Below are 16,326 nucleotides of genomic sequence, written 5' to 3'. Positions count from 1 at the left end.
GAATTACGGTTTCCTTAATTCTCCCCCACTGCTTCCCCTCTCTAGCTGGAAATACCCATACAGACCATTTGTCTGATTAAAAACAATTTATTTAAGAGTTACCATAACAACTAGTACAGGGACAACACTAAGCATAGCTGGGCATGGAGCTCCCAGTTTCTCACCACTAAGGATATGCAGCAATATACGCTTTCCAGGGCCTTGCTCTGGCGGTATTGGTCCTTTCGGCTCTGTGGCATCTGTTGTAATTGAGAAGCAATAGAAATTGTTCGGCCTTTTGCTCATGAATCCCTGTAGTGTGTGGTACCAGCTCTGCTGTACTCCTTGTTTCTGCAAGTTTCTTTCAGCCCAGGTCCAGGTTAACTAGGCAACACGCTGATATGTCGTCGTTTCTTCTTTGCGATGGACTGCCAGCCAATGACAACGGCTATGACTGCAACTCTGGTGATGACCCTTTGATGACCATCTGATGACTCTCCAATACTCCCTCCGTGCTTAGCTCCGTGCTACTTTTAAGGACTTACCTATGCATAATTCACTGTCTTCATATATAGTAAGGAGGAGACATGAGTCAGGGTGTGATAGGTTCTCTGTTCGCGCCTTTTCTTTAGTTCTTTGCCTCTTTCTCTTGGTTCAACTCAGGGGCAACTTGACGTTTACCAGTTGTTAGCAAGTGACTAGTAACTGATAATTCTTCCTTCATGAATTGGCCCAAAATTCATAAAAAGTGGCCCACTATATTATGAGGCCCACGTTTACACAGTACCAATTATCCTCTTTATCTCTTCCTGCTCACAGGGAACCTCTTATGGCTGGCATACTTTGGTAAATCTGCCAGTTAGGCATGAACAGAGCAGGTCTGGAAAAGTTCCTTTATTTCTGCTTGTCAGGGTACCTTTTTATGACTGGCATACCTCAGTATATTCATCAATTAGGCAAGTACGTAGCAGGTCTGGAAATTTGCTCTGCATTGTCCACAAAGCAGTACAGGCCAATGTCCATTTTTACTGACGTCAGAGAATCCATCTTAGTTGCTTGTCCTATTTAGCAAGAACCAGGGTCACAGCCAGCATGTGATTGCCTCACAAATCTCCTACATTTTTTTGAAGAGGTGAACAAACATGTGGGCAAAGGTGAAACTGGTAGATGTGGTGTATTTGGATTTTCAGAAGGCGTTTGAAAAAGTCCCACATGAGAGGCTTCTAAGAAAACTAAAAAGTCATGGGATAGGAGGTGATGTCCTTTTGTGGATTGCAAACTGGTTAAAAGACAGGAAATAGAGAGTAGGATTAAATGGTCTGTTTTCACAGTAGAAAAAGGTAAACAGTGGAGTGCCTCAGGGATCTGTACTTGGACCGGAGCTTTTTAATATATTTATAAATGATCTGGAAAGGGGTGCGAGTGAGGTGATCAAATTTGCAGATGACACAAAATTATGCAGAGTAGTTAAATCTCAAGCAGATGTGATGAACTGCAGGAGGATCTTGTGAGCCTGGAAGATTGGGCTTCCAAATGGCAGATGAAATTTAACATGGACAAGTGAATGTCGGTATATAAAAATTATAAATAAATAAATAAATGTAAAGTGATGCATATAGGGAAAAATAACCCTTGCTGTAGTTACACAATTGGGCCGATGCAGTAAAGTGCACTCAGGCTGAGCACACTGTTAGCCCCTGTTTGGCCGTGCGTTTTCGATGCGCAATTTTTACCCCTTATACAGTAAGGGGTAATAGCACATGGAAAACATGTGGCCAACCCTCCCGAAACTAATAGCGTCCGCAACTTGCAAATGCATGTTGATGGGCCTATTAGTTATTCCTGCGTGATACAGAAAAAACTGCTTTTCTGTACACCCCCAACTTAATATCATAGCAATATTAAGTCGGAGGCCCCAAAAATAAAAAAAAATTAAAAAATTTTGCCGGTGTCCGTTTTCCGAACCCGTGGCTCTCAGCGGGTTCGAGAACCGACGCCAGTAAAATTGAGCGTCGGCTGTCAAACCCGCTGACAGCCGCCACTTCTGTCAAAAAGGAGGCACTAGGGATGTGCTAGTGTCCCTAGCGCCTCCTTTTACCGCGGGCCCTAATTTGCAAATGTTTCTTTACTGAATTGCGTGCCCAGGAGTGTGGCCTGGGCGCGCGTCAGGAGAGTGGGCGCTCGCCGGCTCTCCCGCGCGTCTTACTGTATCCGCCCAATTGTTAGGTTCTATCTTAGGAGTTACCACCCAGGAAAGAGATCTAGGCGTCATAGTAGATAATACATTGAAATCGTGGGCCCAGTGTGCTGCGGCAATCAAAAAAGCAAACAGAATGTTAGGAGTTATTAAGAAGGGAATGGAAAATAAAATGGAGGATGTCATAATGCCTCTGTATCGCTCCATGGTGAGACCGCACCTTGAATACTGCGTGCAGTTCTAGCCACTGCATCTCAAAAAGGATATAGCTACACTGGAGAAAGTGCAGAGGGCAACCAAAATGATAAGGGGCATGGAACGGCTGCCCTATGAGGAAAGGCTAAAGAAGTTAGGGCTGTTCAGTTTGGAGAAGAGATGACTGAGGGAAGATATGATAGAGGTCTATAAAATCATGAAAGGACTTGAACAAGTTAATGTAAATCAGTTATTTACTCTCTCAGATAATAGAAGGACCAGGGGGCACTCCATGAAGTTAACAAGTAGCGCATTTAAAACAAATCAAAGAAAATTTTTTTCACTCAGCGCATTGTTAAGCTCTGGAATTCATTGCCAGAGGATGTGGTTACAGCAGTTAGTATAACTGAGTTTAAAAAAGGCTTGGAAAAGTTCCTAGAGGAAAAATCTATAAACTTGTATTAATTAATAAGCAATAGTAGCTTCAGATTATTGGCCACTGTTGGAAACTGGATCCTGTGCTTGATGGACCCTTGGTCTGTCCCAGTATGGCATATCTTATGTTCTTATGACCGCCTCTATCCTGTCTTTATCCTTTTTGAGATACGGACACCAGTACTTAACACAGAACTCCAGGGGAGGCCTCACCAAGGGCATTATCACCTCATTTTTCTTACTGATTTTTCCTTTCTCTATGCAGCCCTGCATTCTTCTGGCTTTAGCTATCACCTTGTCACTTTGCTTCACTGCCTTGGTGGCATCTTTTAGAAGTGTATGTGTGTATCTGGACCTCCTAGCTGGAAAGGAATTTTTCTTGGAATTTGAATCCATTTTACTTCGCATATGGAAGGGTTACTGTTGTGCTATCATCTGTATGGGAAAGTAAAGCATGGGGCACATTTAAAACTAATCGGAGAAAGTTCTTTTTTACTCAACGCACAATTAAACTCTGGAATTTGTTGCCAGAGAATGTGGTTCGTGCAGGTAGTATAGCTGTGTTTAAAAAAGGATTGGATAAGTTCTTGGAGGAGAAGTCCATTACCTGCTATTAGGTTCACTTAGAGAATAGCCACTGCCATTAGCAATGGTTACATGGAATAGACTTAGTTTTTGGGTACTTGCCAGGTTCTTATGGCCTGGATTGGCCACTGTTGGAAACAGGATGCTGGGCTTGATGGACCCTTGGTCTGACCCAGTATGGCATTTTCTTATCACATCAGTAACGATAATGTAGATGATGTCCACTTTGAGCAATCTTTTTTGATAATGGAAAGTAGTTTATAAGTGCTAGTAAATTAAATATAGGTAAGTTAAGGGCATCACATCAACTTCTTTTTTTTCTTAGTGTGAACGGGAAGAATTAAGCAGACCATACAGATCTCCAGGAATATTTGAACATTGTCATCATTCACAAATACAAAAATTTCTGAAACAGATATTTATTGTAAAAAAGCGTTCAACACCATCAGCACAGGTTGACTATGTCTGGCAGTATTGTCCTAAGTCAGGGCTTCCCAAACCTAACCTGGGGACCCCACAGCCAGTCGGGTTTTCAGGATATCCATAATGAATATGCATGAGATACATTTGCATGCCATGGAGACTCAGTATATGCAAATTTATCTCATGCATATTCATTGTGGATATCCTGAAAACCCGACTGGCTGTGGGGTCCCCAGGACAGGTTTGGGAAAGCCTGTCCTAAGGTCTGCACACTTATCTATTTATTTGCTTTATATTCTGATTTTCAGCACTTCAAAGTGGATTTCATTCAAAGCGGTACTGTAGGTATTTGAGGTTTGTAATTTTTCCCGCCTTGGCAGGAGGCACTCCCAAGGGTGTGATTAGGTCAGGGGTGGTAACTAGCATGCCTAGATGACATTTTCAAATCTATGTGCATTATTTCTGAGGGAAAAAATCTCCACAGAAAAAAGTACCCACAGAAAAAAAGCAAGGGCAGATCTCTGCCATTATGTTGTCCCTTGGCAATAATCAAAGTAAAATTACACCTGCAGCTTTGCTTGGATTAATGGTGCAAACCAAAACTCATTGGTAACTTTACCCCAGCCCACCCTGGAAGCCTGTGTACAATTTTCAGACAGGTCAATTACCTTGGCTTTGAAAATTGCCAGTTATTTTGAAGATTTAATTGAAAAGTTATTTTATCTTAGAGTTGTGCAGCATTCTACTTTAGTGCTACACTTGGGCACATGTGAAGGAGACTCTATCTTCTTATGATTGATCCTTTTTTTAGAGTGAATTAATTGGACCAGCTGCAAGAACTTTATAGTTTTCCTGCCTTGCTTGGAATCACAGAAGATTTTGTAATTATTCTCCATTAAACCTGTTTACCTGAAAAATCCAATTCCTCTATTCTTTGTATAATTAGGGTTCTCTACACTCGTCAAGACTGCAAGAGCAAACCTCAGCACATCTGGAAAGCTAAAAAAAATATAAAACTGTACTTTATTTTAGAAAATGTTTATATATGCAGAACTCTTATTGGATGTATAATAATATGCTGGTCCTAAATTTAAAAAAAAAAAAGCTAAAATACTGTGGATTGGAAAAGGCAGCCTATTTCATTACAGTCTTTCATTAAAGGTAGGGGATAGTAATATTCCTATAGAAGCAGAAGAAAGGGATTTAGATGTTGACTCAAGATTTTTCCTAAAACATCATGTTGGATTAGTTGTAAATGCAGCATTTTTTATGTTTTAAATTTTTTTTAAAGGCAGCACTATATATTTCAGAAGAAGACCTCAGAGCAGTTATACAGGCCTTAGTAAGATTGATTATTGTAATTTTCTGTACCTGGGAGTACCTAAAATATTATTAAGATTGCTGCAGCTAGTCCAAAACTCTGCAACCAGAGTGATAGCAGGGTTGTAATATAAGGATAGTATCACAACCAAGTTAAAGGAACTCCATTGGCTTCCATTTTCACAGAATTCAATTTAAAGTTTTGACATTAATTCATAAAACCATATATTGAGACTGTCCTAATGATTTGTACAAATTTATCAGACCATACATGGCATCCCAAATATTACATTCACGGGATCAAAATTTCTTGATGGTCCTAAATTTTTAGAGATTGGAGATTACAAGAAATTCATAATAGATTATTTTCTTATGCAGGGCCAGTGATGTTGAGTACTCTACCAAATGAATTGCAAAATGTAATGAATTACCTAAAATTCAGAAAAAAACTAAAGACAAGTTTTTCTGACAGGCATACGGGTAGAGTAGATCTTAATTACATGAGTCTGTACTTCATAAGTTTTTTAAAGATTTTAAATTTATTTTTATTGTATTTTTGTGTAAATTATGTTGTTAAATTGTATGTGATTGATTGTCATTAGGTATGTGTTGTTCTCACAGGACAAGCAGGATGGTAGTCCTCACAAATGGGTGACATCGAGGATGGAGCCCTGTACGGAAAACTTTTCTGTCAAAGTTTCAACAAGCTTTGACTGACACTGGCACACTGGGTGCACTGAGCATGCCCAGCCTGCAATTATCCCTGTGAGCCACAGGTGTCTCCCTCAGTCTTCTTTTTTCCGCTCTGCAGTCAGCATAGCGGTTGGAGCTCTGTGAGGATTTTTTAACTAATTACCTCATGGAAACACTTAACTTTTCACTTCAAAAAACACTTTTCCCTGCACAGGTCTCCCTCCGCGTACGTTTTTACGACGCTCGGTGAGTACTAATTCTTATTTTTCGGTCGGTTCCTGTCACTATCTTAAGGCTGTTAACTGACTGAAGCCTTCCCTTCCCCCATTTTTCAGTTAGCTTTAAACAGCTTGCGAGTATCTCTGTGACACTCTGCTTGCTTATGCTAGTGGGGTAGGGATTTTTTCCTTAACTTTAGGACTTCTGTAGCTTCAAGTCCTTCGTTCCCTGGTACCCTCACGCAGTCGTTACCCTATCGCTACACCGGGACCCTCCTAAACCGCCCTGGGCTTTTATATGTCATCAGCGCCCCTCCCCCCACGGTGCCCTGATGCCTTTATCCATGTTTTTTGCTTTTCAGTGCTACCAGGCTTTTTCCTCCTACGCACTGTTTTTTTCCTTGGGCTTCCTCGGTGCCGTCCCTACCCGGATGCATGCCATTGACGCACACGCTGTTAGTCACTGCCATGCATACTCGGGTCGCCGCCACCGCTGCCCGAGACACTTTTTAACGATCCCAGGGTCACTTCATCGATGCCACCCCCCCCTTTTGGGGATGCCATCGATGCCCCATCCTCCCCACCGATGTCCAGCCCTTTCCATCGGGGGGCATCGGTGCCACATCGATTCGTCGGTGGGCATCGATGCCGGATGGTCCCCATCGGTGGACATCGGTGCCGGATGGTCCCCATCGATGGACATCGGTGCCGGATGGCTTGTCCGTCGATGGCATTGGTGCCGGATGGCCGTCCGTCGATGGCATCGGTGCCGGGTCCTTTTGCATCGATGGACACCGATGCCCAGGTGTTTCATCCATGGGCATCTATGTTAGAATGCATCCATCGAGGGCAGTCGATGCCAGGCTGCTCCCATCGGTGAAATTCGATGCCCAGGTGGATCCCATCGGTGGATATCCATGCCGGCTCGATTCCGTGGATGGGCGTTGATGCCAATGCCAGCCTTATGGCTGGCATCGATGCCCATGCCGATTCCAGGACTGGCGTTGATGCCGGGATGGAATTCATCGACTGGGAGATCCATGCCATCGATTCCATACGTGTCCATATCGATGCCACCGACACACGTGTCTGGGGCACCGATGCCATGTACACTTGGAAATCTGAGTCTGTCCAAATCGATACCGTCAACGTCTGTGGCCCTATAGTTGATGCCCGTGGCCATGCCACAAACGGCATAAATGCCCGCCTCCATGCATCGATGCCCTCGACACCTCCGTTTTCCTTCGGTGTCCTTGACGCCCTATTGATTCGACTCAGTCGATGCCGGTATCTTTTTCAATAACGGCAATGTTTTTCGATTATTCGATTCCACATCGTTTCAAAGATACCTATGCCACTGCTGTCAGTGCCCGTCACTGTCATCATTCTCCTGGCCAGTCATCGACGATTTTTCATACCCATTTTGATGATATCCTCGAAGCCCCTTAGGTTGCCTTCAATATCGTCAATACCGACATAGCACCGCCACATAATACCCTCGCCTCCTCACATTGCTCCACGCTTTGGGTTCTTTTTTAAGCCCCGTATTAGCTTAAGACACTCCATTGTGTCAGGAGCAGAGCAGGCGTGCTGACAGTTCGTCATCGATCGCCTTCCAGGACGACGAGGGCTTCCATCTCGGCGCTGGGGAAAGACCGGGCCGAGCACCGTGGCACCCATCATCGCCGACATCGTGATCGTCCGCCGCTGACGCCATCCAGCACATCGGTGCCATCCTTCTCCAGGCTGGACAACGCTCGGGCAGAGCGACATCACCACTGCCATCAGCACTGTTCCTACAGTTTTGGCAGTCCTTGGTGATCCAGAACTTCCGGATCCAGGTCCGACAGCTTCTGCATTGGCGTCACGACACATCGAGCCGCTGTGACGAGGGAGGGAACATGAGTTCCGTTAGGGCTCCTCTGTTCCTGGCGTGCCCCACCGTCAAGTGGTGTGGGACTATGGCCATCTGTTACACTTAGCAGTCTAAACGCCACTCACGCCTGGCCTGTCTCCTCTGTACCTGTGCCACCATACCGGGTTTCAGAGCGAGATGGACGTTTACGTCCCCGGCCTTACCCTCGAGGACTCCGGAGACCGTCGGGGTCAACAATCTTCACCGGCTCGTCTTGCGGCGATCCACGTCGGATGGTAAGTACCCGCTTCGGCGGCATTCCCATAGAGTTGTGTTCTCCCATTCGGACCGTGGTTCGAAAAGTTCTGGGTCATGTGCCTTTTAGAACTGTATTAGTGTCACATATCACTATGTTAGCTATGTTAGCCACAATATCAGGAGAACCCCTCTATCTTCTTGGGATTGCAGCAGGGCTTCTTCTCTTGTCAGTAACAAGTCCCTGTGCCGACCAATGCTCTGACTCTTGGTTCCCTCCCAACCAAGGTCCAGCTGCATTGGCTGATCTGCTAAACATGAGATTCAGCAACCATTGCCCCATGTACAAGTCCACCTTGAGGCCTGGCCACAGGTCTCAGTGTCTCCTTGTACAGCATACAGAAATGCGGGTACCACTTACCGCTCACACACCTGCAGGAGCCTACATGATATCCTCCATTGGGACACCTCTTGGTCTCCCATCTGGTCAGATATCAGAGTGGCCACCCCACCTTGTACCAAAGTCCCGGTACACTCCCCCAGGCGCTACGAAGTGCAGAGGGGAGAAGGGAGGGGGGTTGGGGAGTTTTAATTGCACTATTCTTTCTTTTAACAGAAAATAGTTACTCTCCGCACATCCTGGACCTAAGAAAATCCAACTTTCTTTAGACGTCACAGGTACAATGGTATCTTTGGTTACCATCACTCCATACTGCAGTAAGTACATTATTTTAATGTTTCTATGTGCTTTATGGTGAGTCAACATTACAACCCCAAGCTCTGCCGCCGGCACCAGCTTCGGTAAGTGAACTGTCTCTTGCATCACTGTTGGTGAATGCTGTTTTCTCTGCGGAGTGTAACATCATTCACTTTCCTTTCAGTACATGCAAAGAGCTCTCACTTTTTTCAGAACTCACTATACATTTACTAACTGGGATTACTGTCACTGCCATAAATCCCTTCTGTAACACTTCTGGACACCACAGTCTTAAGACCCTCTTGTCCAGCATGCGCACAGACATTCTGATACATTGTTATGTGTCCCTGCGCATATTTTCCATAACCTCAACCTTTCAACTTTTCATGGTTGGGCTATGGGGTTTCTTCCCACTATGCATTTTTTCTCATAATTCAAAACTGCTATGGGTTATATTCAGTGACATTCTATACTCAATGGACCTAAGTGGTTTCATTGCTTTCGTCCCTGATTCTTATCCCAGTTCGAACTAGGACCTAGTCTCCTTCGACTCATGCTCGCAATTCCTTAGGGTTATAAAGTTTCTCCTGAAAGCTGTCAACCCATTATGCATCTATTGCACTCCAGCATAGTTTCTCATAAACTTCCTGGACGTTGCACCCATGAGTTATGCCCTTATGCCTTCCAATACTGCTTTTGCAACAATTCTTTGTGCATACAGACAGACAGCATAGGGACAATGTGCTTTCCAACTCATAAGCACGCACAACCTCTTAGCTGCTCTGCTAGACAGCTGCGCAGCTCTACCCTTGGCCCTTGTTCACTTCATGCGTCTTTGGGCCACATATCTAAGAGATTTAATGAACGCTCTATCTGACCTTCTCCACGTAGGTTCTATCCTCTCGAATGGTCTCAATTACATGTGTACAGGGCAAATCTTTTAACGCTGAGTTTAACTAAACTTTCCTCTGCGTCTGCATCATTCCATACGATGCACAGGTTCTGCTCCCTACACATGTTTCCTATGCGTTCCCTTAGATGCCTTTTCTTCCATCAAAGGCCTCTTCAATATATCTCTTCTGCTGCCTCTCGTAGCCAGCATTCTTCTAATGTTGAACTGGGATGGGGTTCAGTATTCTTTTCCCCACTCCCTGACTGAGATCAGTATGCTTCCCATACTTCTCAATCCATCATATCAGTAACCTTTTATTCCCTCACCAGTCAGTCCCAAATCATAGACTTACTGATGTTCTTAGGTTCTGGTAGCGTCACAAAACCTTCTAAACATAAATCTTGCCGTTTAATATGGCAGGCTTTACCTCCTGACGCTAAAAAAAAAAAAAAAAAAAAAAAAAAAGAGGTATTACCCCTTTTACTTTTCCACCATTTTTTCTTACTCCCTCGGATTCTGTTCTCCAGACATCCTCCACATAGATACACCTTTCTCTTAGGAGGTGTATCGTTTTGGGAGTTGGGTTCCCGTTTTCGGTAATCCTCTCTGAGTCGGCTTACCATGGATTATCCACTGATCAAGCCGCCTCTATTTCTCTAATCACGGAATGAACATATATATTCTCCTTATAAGTCTCATACATTCTACGTTTGAGCCTTTCCATTCCTCTCTTCCACAGTTTGGCAAGGGAACTTCTTTCCCTCTTAATGTCATTCCTGCCAGCAGGGTCCGTGAGTTATGCACTCTTTCCATACTCACCTGACTCCGTTCCTCTGCCACTGAGTAGTTCTACGCATTCAACTTTCTATCCTTTTCAGGTAGATGTTGTATCTCCGTTCCTCAGGAAATACTCTATTAATTTTTCCTAACCTCTCTCTCTCGCCCTAGGGAGAGACTGGGTTTTCCACATTCATGGACAGTAATGCTGCGCTTACATTCTATCTACATTGCACTGCATTCCATGTGAATTCCACTTGACTCTTTCCTTCATGCAAGGGTCAAGCTGCTACTTCCAGTGGCCACACAGACCTAATCCTTCTGATTAAGTGGTCTATATTTCCTTTCCTACCAACAAGCAGACATTTCACTACAACACTGTGGGTATCCACATACTGTTGTGTCCGTCTTAGCCTTAACAGCTTCCCTTTGGTTACTGCTGCTTGTACTTTTTTATCAGGTTGCAGCCTGGAGTCCTCTCCATACCTTCGCAGCCTATTATTGCTTACATTTGACTAGCCGGCATGCTCCATGTTTGGCCAGTCCGCCTACTCTTACTTTTTTCAATTCACTACCCAACATCCTTCCACGAACCCATTATGGTGTTGCGGATGCCCTCCGTTCCCATTTCCACCTCAGTTGTTACGCCTTTGCGCATCTGCGGTGTATCTGATGCATTCCCGGGCATCCTCAGCTCGGTACTCACCCATTTGTGAGGACTACCATCCTGCTTGTCCTGTGAGAAAGCAAATGTTGCTTACCTGATGTAACAGGTGTTCTCACAGGACAGCAGGATGTTAGTCCTCACGAAACCCGCCCGCCACCCCGCGGAGTTGGGTCTGTATACTTTTATTTTAGTTTCGCTTGCGCTTTTTAGCTATAAGACGAGACTGAGGGAGACACCTGTGGCTCACAGGGATAATTGCAGGCTGGGCATGCTCAGTGCACCCAGTGTGCCAGTGTCAGTCAAAGCTTGTTGAAACTTTGACAGAAAAGTTTTCCGTACAGGGCTCCATCCTCGATGTCACCCATTTGTGAGGACTAACATCCTGCTGTCCTGTGAGAACACCTGTTACATCAGGTAAGCAACATTTGCTTTATTATCCACATTGATCTGCTTTGCTGGAAACTGGTATATAAGCATTTTAAAATAAATAAATCAACAGAATTAAGAAAAGACAAGCCCTTAAAACACATTTCACATCCACTTTGTCTAAATTTTATGTTCTTCGGCCTTTCTGCTCTGCCCCTACTAACATAATGATTGCCAACAGATAAGACCTTTGGAGATTACAGGTATGCCCAGTTGTCCATATCTGCTGCTTCATTAAACTGTTATTTATTTATTTATTTACAATCTTGTATTCCACACTCTTCTATAACCTTATATTCAGTGCGGATCACATAAAATAACATATGTAATACATTTAAAATAACACATACCATGTAAAACACTTAAAACAATAAAACATATCAGATCAATATCAAACAACATATTATGCCATGCCAAATTTTTTACATCATCCATAAGCCTCCTGGAACAGCATTATCTTGACATCTTTTCTGAACATTTTTGTATCAGATTCCTCCCTTAAATCCAGTGGTAGGGCATTTCATAAAGTGGGAACTGCATGTGAGAATGTGTTATTCTCTGATCTACTCCCTCCTATGCCGTTATGACTTCCTTCTGTATCTCTCCCATCTGTGCTTGAATTCTGTCACTGATTTGGCTGCTCCCACCTCTACTTGAAGGCAGTTCCAGTCATCCACTACTCTCTCAACAATGAAGAATTTCCTGAAAGCTTCCTATTATGGCCCCTTGTCCTTGAGTGGCTTGTATGAGAAATGCTCCCTTTTTTGTCCCTTGTGGAAGCCTGCCAGATATTTGACTATTTCTTATATCCCTCCTTGCCTTTTTTCTTTCTAAAACATATAGAGGTAGATTTTAAAAGGGTTGCGCGCAGCAAAACCGGGAGATATGCGCATAACTGTGGCACGTGCGGGCCGCGTGGATTTTAAAAGGCCCGCGGCCTCGCGCATATCTCCTGCTACGCGGATCAAAAAGGTTTTTTGAAAAAAGGGACATGGACAGGCTGGAACCGCACCATGCAGTCAGCCACGTGCACTAGCGCACACCAGGATCCCACAACGTTACAACTTACTTCTGCTATGGGCTGTGTGTAAGTAGATAAATTTAAAAAAAAAAAAAAAAAAAGGGTAGTTAGCAGGGTTTTAAGAGTCAGGGTTAGTAGGGTAAAAGGGAGGCTTGTTAGGTAGGGGGTTTAGGAAATCCTCTCTTTTACTGAGGCGAACTGGAAGGGAACTGGGAAAATAGGGCTAATGCATTGCTGCATGCGTCTACTAAAATTCCCCTCACTTACATGCTTGAGACGGCATTCGCGCACACACATGCACGTCGATATAAAATCGTGCGCGTATGTACGCACGGGTAGCCAATATGTGGGCACGTTAAAAAATCAATGTGTGTGCACACACCTCACTTTGAAAGTTAACACTTTAGAGGATAACTTTCAAACTACTGCATATATGGCCATGCATAGTTTTACTATAGCATTTTATAACCTGCACATATGATATATGTGCATTTTATAAAATACACATATCTCTACCCTGCAACATACATGTGTATGTAGCCTTATGTGCAAATACATGCAATGCATTTAAAAAATGTCTATTGATGCATTGAACACGCATACTTTTCCCTCCTATTTTAAAAATATACATGCGAGTTACACAACTCCCAGTTTACACATGTAAGTCTGCAAATTTCAAACCATGCATGCATAAATGAAATTAATCATTTTACTAATTAGTCCACCAGTTCACCCAGTCATTCTCCAGGTCATTGAGACCTTCCTGGCTCTTCAGCCTATCCAGTGTAATATCACACCAGCAGATGTAAAAAATACACTAGTAAGCTAGCAAATGTACGTGCATAAGTGTCTTTTAAAAGAGCAACTTACACGTATAAGTGTTGGACCTGCCCTGGAATGCCCCAGACTGCCCCTTTTTTACATGCACATATGTGTGTGTGAAAGTGAAAATATGTGCATATATTTAACTTAATAAAATATAGAGTACATGAGTTGAGGCTACTTAGCCTGATTTTAAAAGGACCATGCATGTAAAAACAGGGGGTTACAAGTGTGGCTGGGCCTTGCACCCGCCAAACACGCACGTAAACCCCGTTATGTACTGACGTGCCGGGCCTCTCCAAAGGGGCGGGGCGGGCTGCATTGTCCCAGAGAAGCGCAGATGTTGAAGAACTTATGAAAACAAAAAACAAAACTAATGGTTGGGGGGGATTTAGGGGTTGGGGAGGAGAGGAGAAAAGGTAGGAAGGTTAGGTGAGGGGGAGGGAACTGGGGAAGACCAACTTGCTTCGCCACGCATAGGTTATAAAATCCCACACACGCACGCGTGCAGGTCTTAAAATCGACCCCTGTGCGTGCATATGCTAATTTTTGCATCGGAACGTTTTGAAAATTCATGTAAGATTTTGAATGCCTTTGGTCTCTTTGTGTTGCAGGCCTCCAAAACTTAGGCACTAAGTTTTGGAGGTGGGGTCTTATCGGTGACCAGTATAAGAACAACATTACCTCCCTTTTCCCACTGCTGAATCCTCTTCTTATGTTCCCAAGAATACTGCCTGGCAGCCTTCAAGTCAACTGAATTAATTACGCTTAGTAGATTCAAGTTCTTGCCTTTATAATTGATAAGTGGCGAATGGATTTTTGTTCCCCAAATGTATGCTACAACACATTTTATTGCCTTAAAGCTGTCACGTCCTTGACTGCTCTTCCAGTTTTTCATATCCCCTTTCCTTTTCTTCCGCCCTTGCTGGTGTGCCTAGTCTGTTTTACATTTTAGCATAATCTTCATACATGTGCATATGCCTGCTTCGAATTTGAAGTGAACTGAGCCCATATCAAAGGATTTTCAATTTCTTTTTATTTCAGGGGATCCTGTCGGATGATCGTGTCCTGGCAGGCGCACTTTGGAGAAATCTTTTCAACAAACAGTGTGATGATCCAAGGCACTTGGAACTCATGGTGGAATATGTACGCAAACAGGTAAGACTCTGGCTGAAATATATTGTTTTTCTATCTCTCCCTCTGCCCTTTCTTGCTTTCTGGATAAACCCACTAAAACTGCACTGCCTTGCTTACTCTTTTACTACTGCATGTCTTTGGCACATGCACAGTTCTAAAGAAGTGAAAATGAAAATTAAAATACTATTTCAGTGACCTGAAAGGAAAAATAGAGGAAAACTTTCAAACAAATGAACACGGTGGCATACACGCACTTATATGGCTGTGAGAAGATCTAGACAAGTATTATATGGCACGTGTGTATGATATATGCACATTTTGTAAAAAATGCATAGCTCTACCCCATAACATAAACACGTATGTAGGCTTGCGCATGAATACATGCAATGCAATGAAACCATATATATCAATGCCCTGAATGCACGTACTTTTCCCTTACCTCGGCGAACCCACGCTGGCCTAGCCGTCCTGCCCTACCGCGACCGAGGACCTAGGGGGGACGAGGAGGCCCGAGACGACCAGCCGCAGACGAACAGCATGGAGACCCGCCCAGAGGACCGCCCCACCAAGGACGCCACCAAAGCCGCCGGGTAAGGGGATTTAAACGGCGCCCCTTACCTCGGCGAGCCCTCTCCAACGGCGTCCCTTATCTCGGCGAACCTGCTCCCGCGCCGGCCTAGCCATCCTGCCCTGCCGCGACTGAGAACCTAGGGGGGATGAGGAGGCCCAAGATGACCCCCGCAGATGAACGACATGGAGGCCTACCATGAAGACCGCCCTGAGGACCGCCCCACTGAGGACGTCACCAAAGCTGCTGGGTAAGGGGATTTAAACGGTGCCCCTTACCACGGACATCGTGCGCCGGGCATCGCACCCTTAAGGAGCGCGACTAAGGGGCATATCCCTTAGTGTGCCCCTTTGTGCTGCCACTGTGCCTCTTAACATCCTACCTCGCCAGAGTCTGTCCAAATCCGTCCAGCGACCAATCCATTGACGCGCATCCGACCAGCAAATCACCACATAATCCGGAACAAACCAATAGCCAAATCCACCAGAGCCTGAACTGACTCACAACCCCTCTTCGAACTATGCCCAGACAAGCAGATTCTACACAAGATGCTTGCGCAACCGGTGCAAACCCGTCAAGGCAAGAGCTAACTCCAGACCGCGCCAGCACCTCCAGTTCCATCCCCTAACAACAACTCACCCCAAATAGCGTGACCAAGGACCCTGGCCCCTTGCAATCCACCTTTCCCCCCCACCCAAAGCCCAGCCTCTCCCCATCACCTCCCTGTCTCACATCAGCCCCCTCCAACCCACATCACATTAACCCGCACTCAAACCTCCCTACCTAAGCAACCCCCCGCATTCAACCCCCACACAACCCCCTACCCATTACCTCCCCCCACACCACACACTCTACCAACACAACCTTCCTACTCTATTCCCCTCCTCACACCCCTACACCAACATGCACCCAAAACATACTCCCCTAACTTTAAACCAACACGATACTCCCAATAACACAAAACCTACATGCACCTCCAGAACAAGAAAACATATCACTACCCACACACACCCAAACAAGCTAATCACAACCATCACAGTAATATCACTACTCCTACTCAACGCACAGTCCATCACAAAAAAGATACCATTAATTCATGACCTCCTTATTGACTCCCACCCCGACATACTCTGCATAACGGAATCATGGCTCAAACACACAGAC

At 44.7% G+C, this 16,326-nt stretch overlaps 1 protein-coding gene across 2 annotated transcripts in view; it reads left to right on the top strand.

Annotated features, from left to right (window-relative positions):
- LOC115096662 (ubiquinol-cytochrome-c reductase complex assembly factor 1) overlaps window positions 1–16,326 on the top strand; it is a 230,433-nt gene that overhangs the window by 191,510 nt on the left and 22,597 nt on the right. For both annotated transcript variants that reach the window (XM_029611613.1, XM_029611612.1), the window contains exon 10: window positions 14,502–14,615. In XM_029611613.1, coding sequence (XP_029467473.1) covers window positions 14,502–14,615 — 114 coding nt within the window. The remainder of the gene's footprint in view (window positions 1–14,501; window positions 14,616–16,326) is intronic.

Source organism: Rhinatrema bivittatum, chromosome 8 (assembly GCF_901001135.1).
Source record: "Rhinatrema bivittatum chromosome 8, aRhiBiv1.1, whole genome shotgun sequence".
NCBI lineage: Eukaryota > Metazoa > Chordata > Amphibia > Gymnophiona > Rhinatrematidae > Rhinatrema > Rhinatrema bivittatum.
The sequence above is the reverse complement of the archived record's forward strand: the minus strand, read 5'-3'. Positions and strand labels throughout refer to the sequence as shown.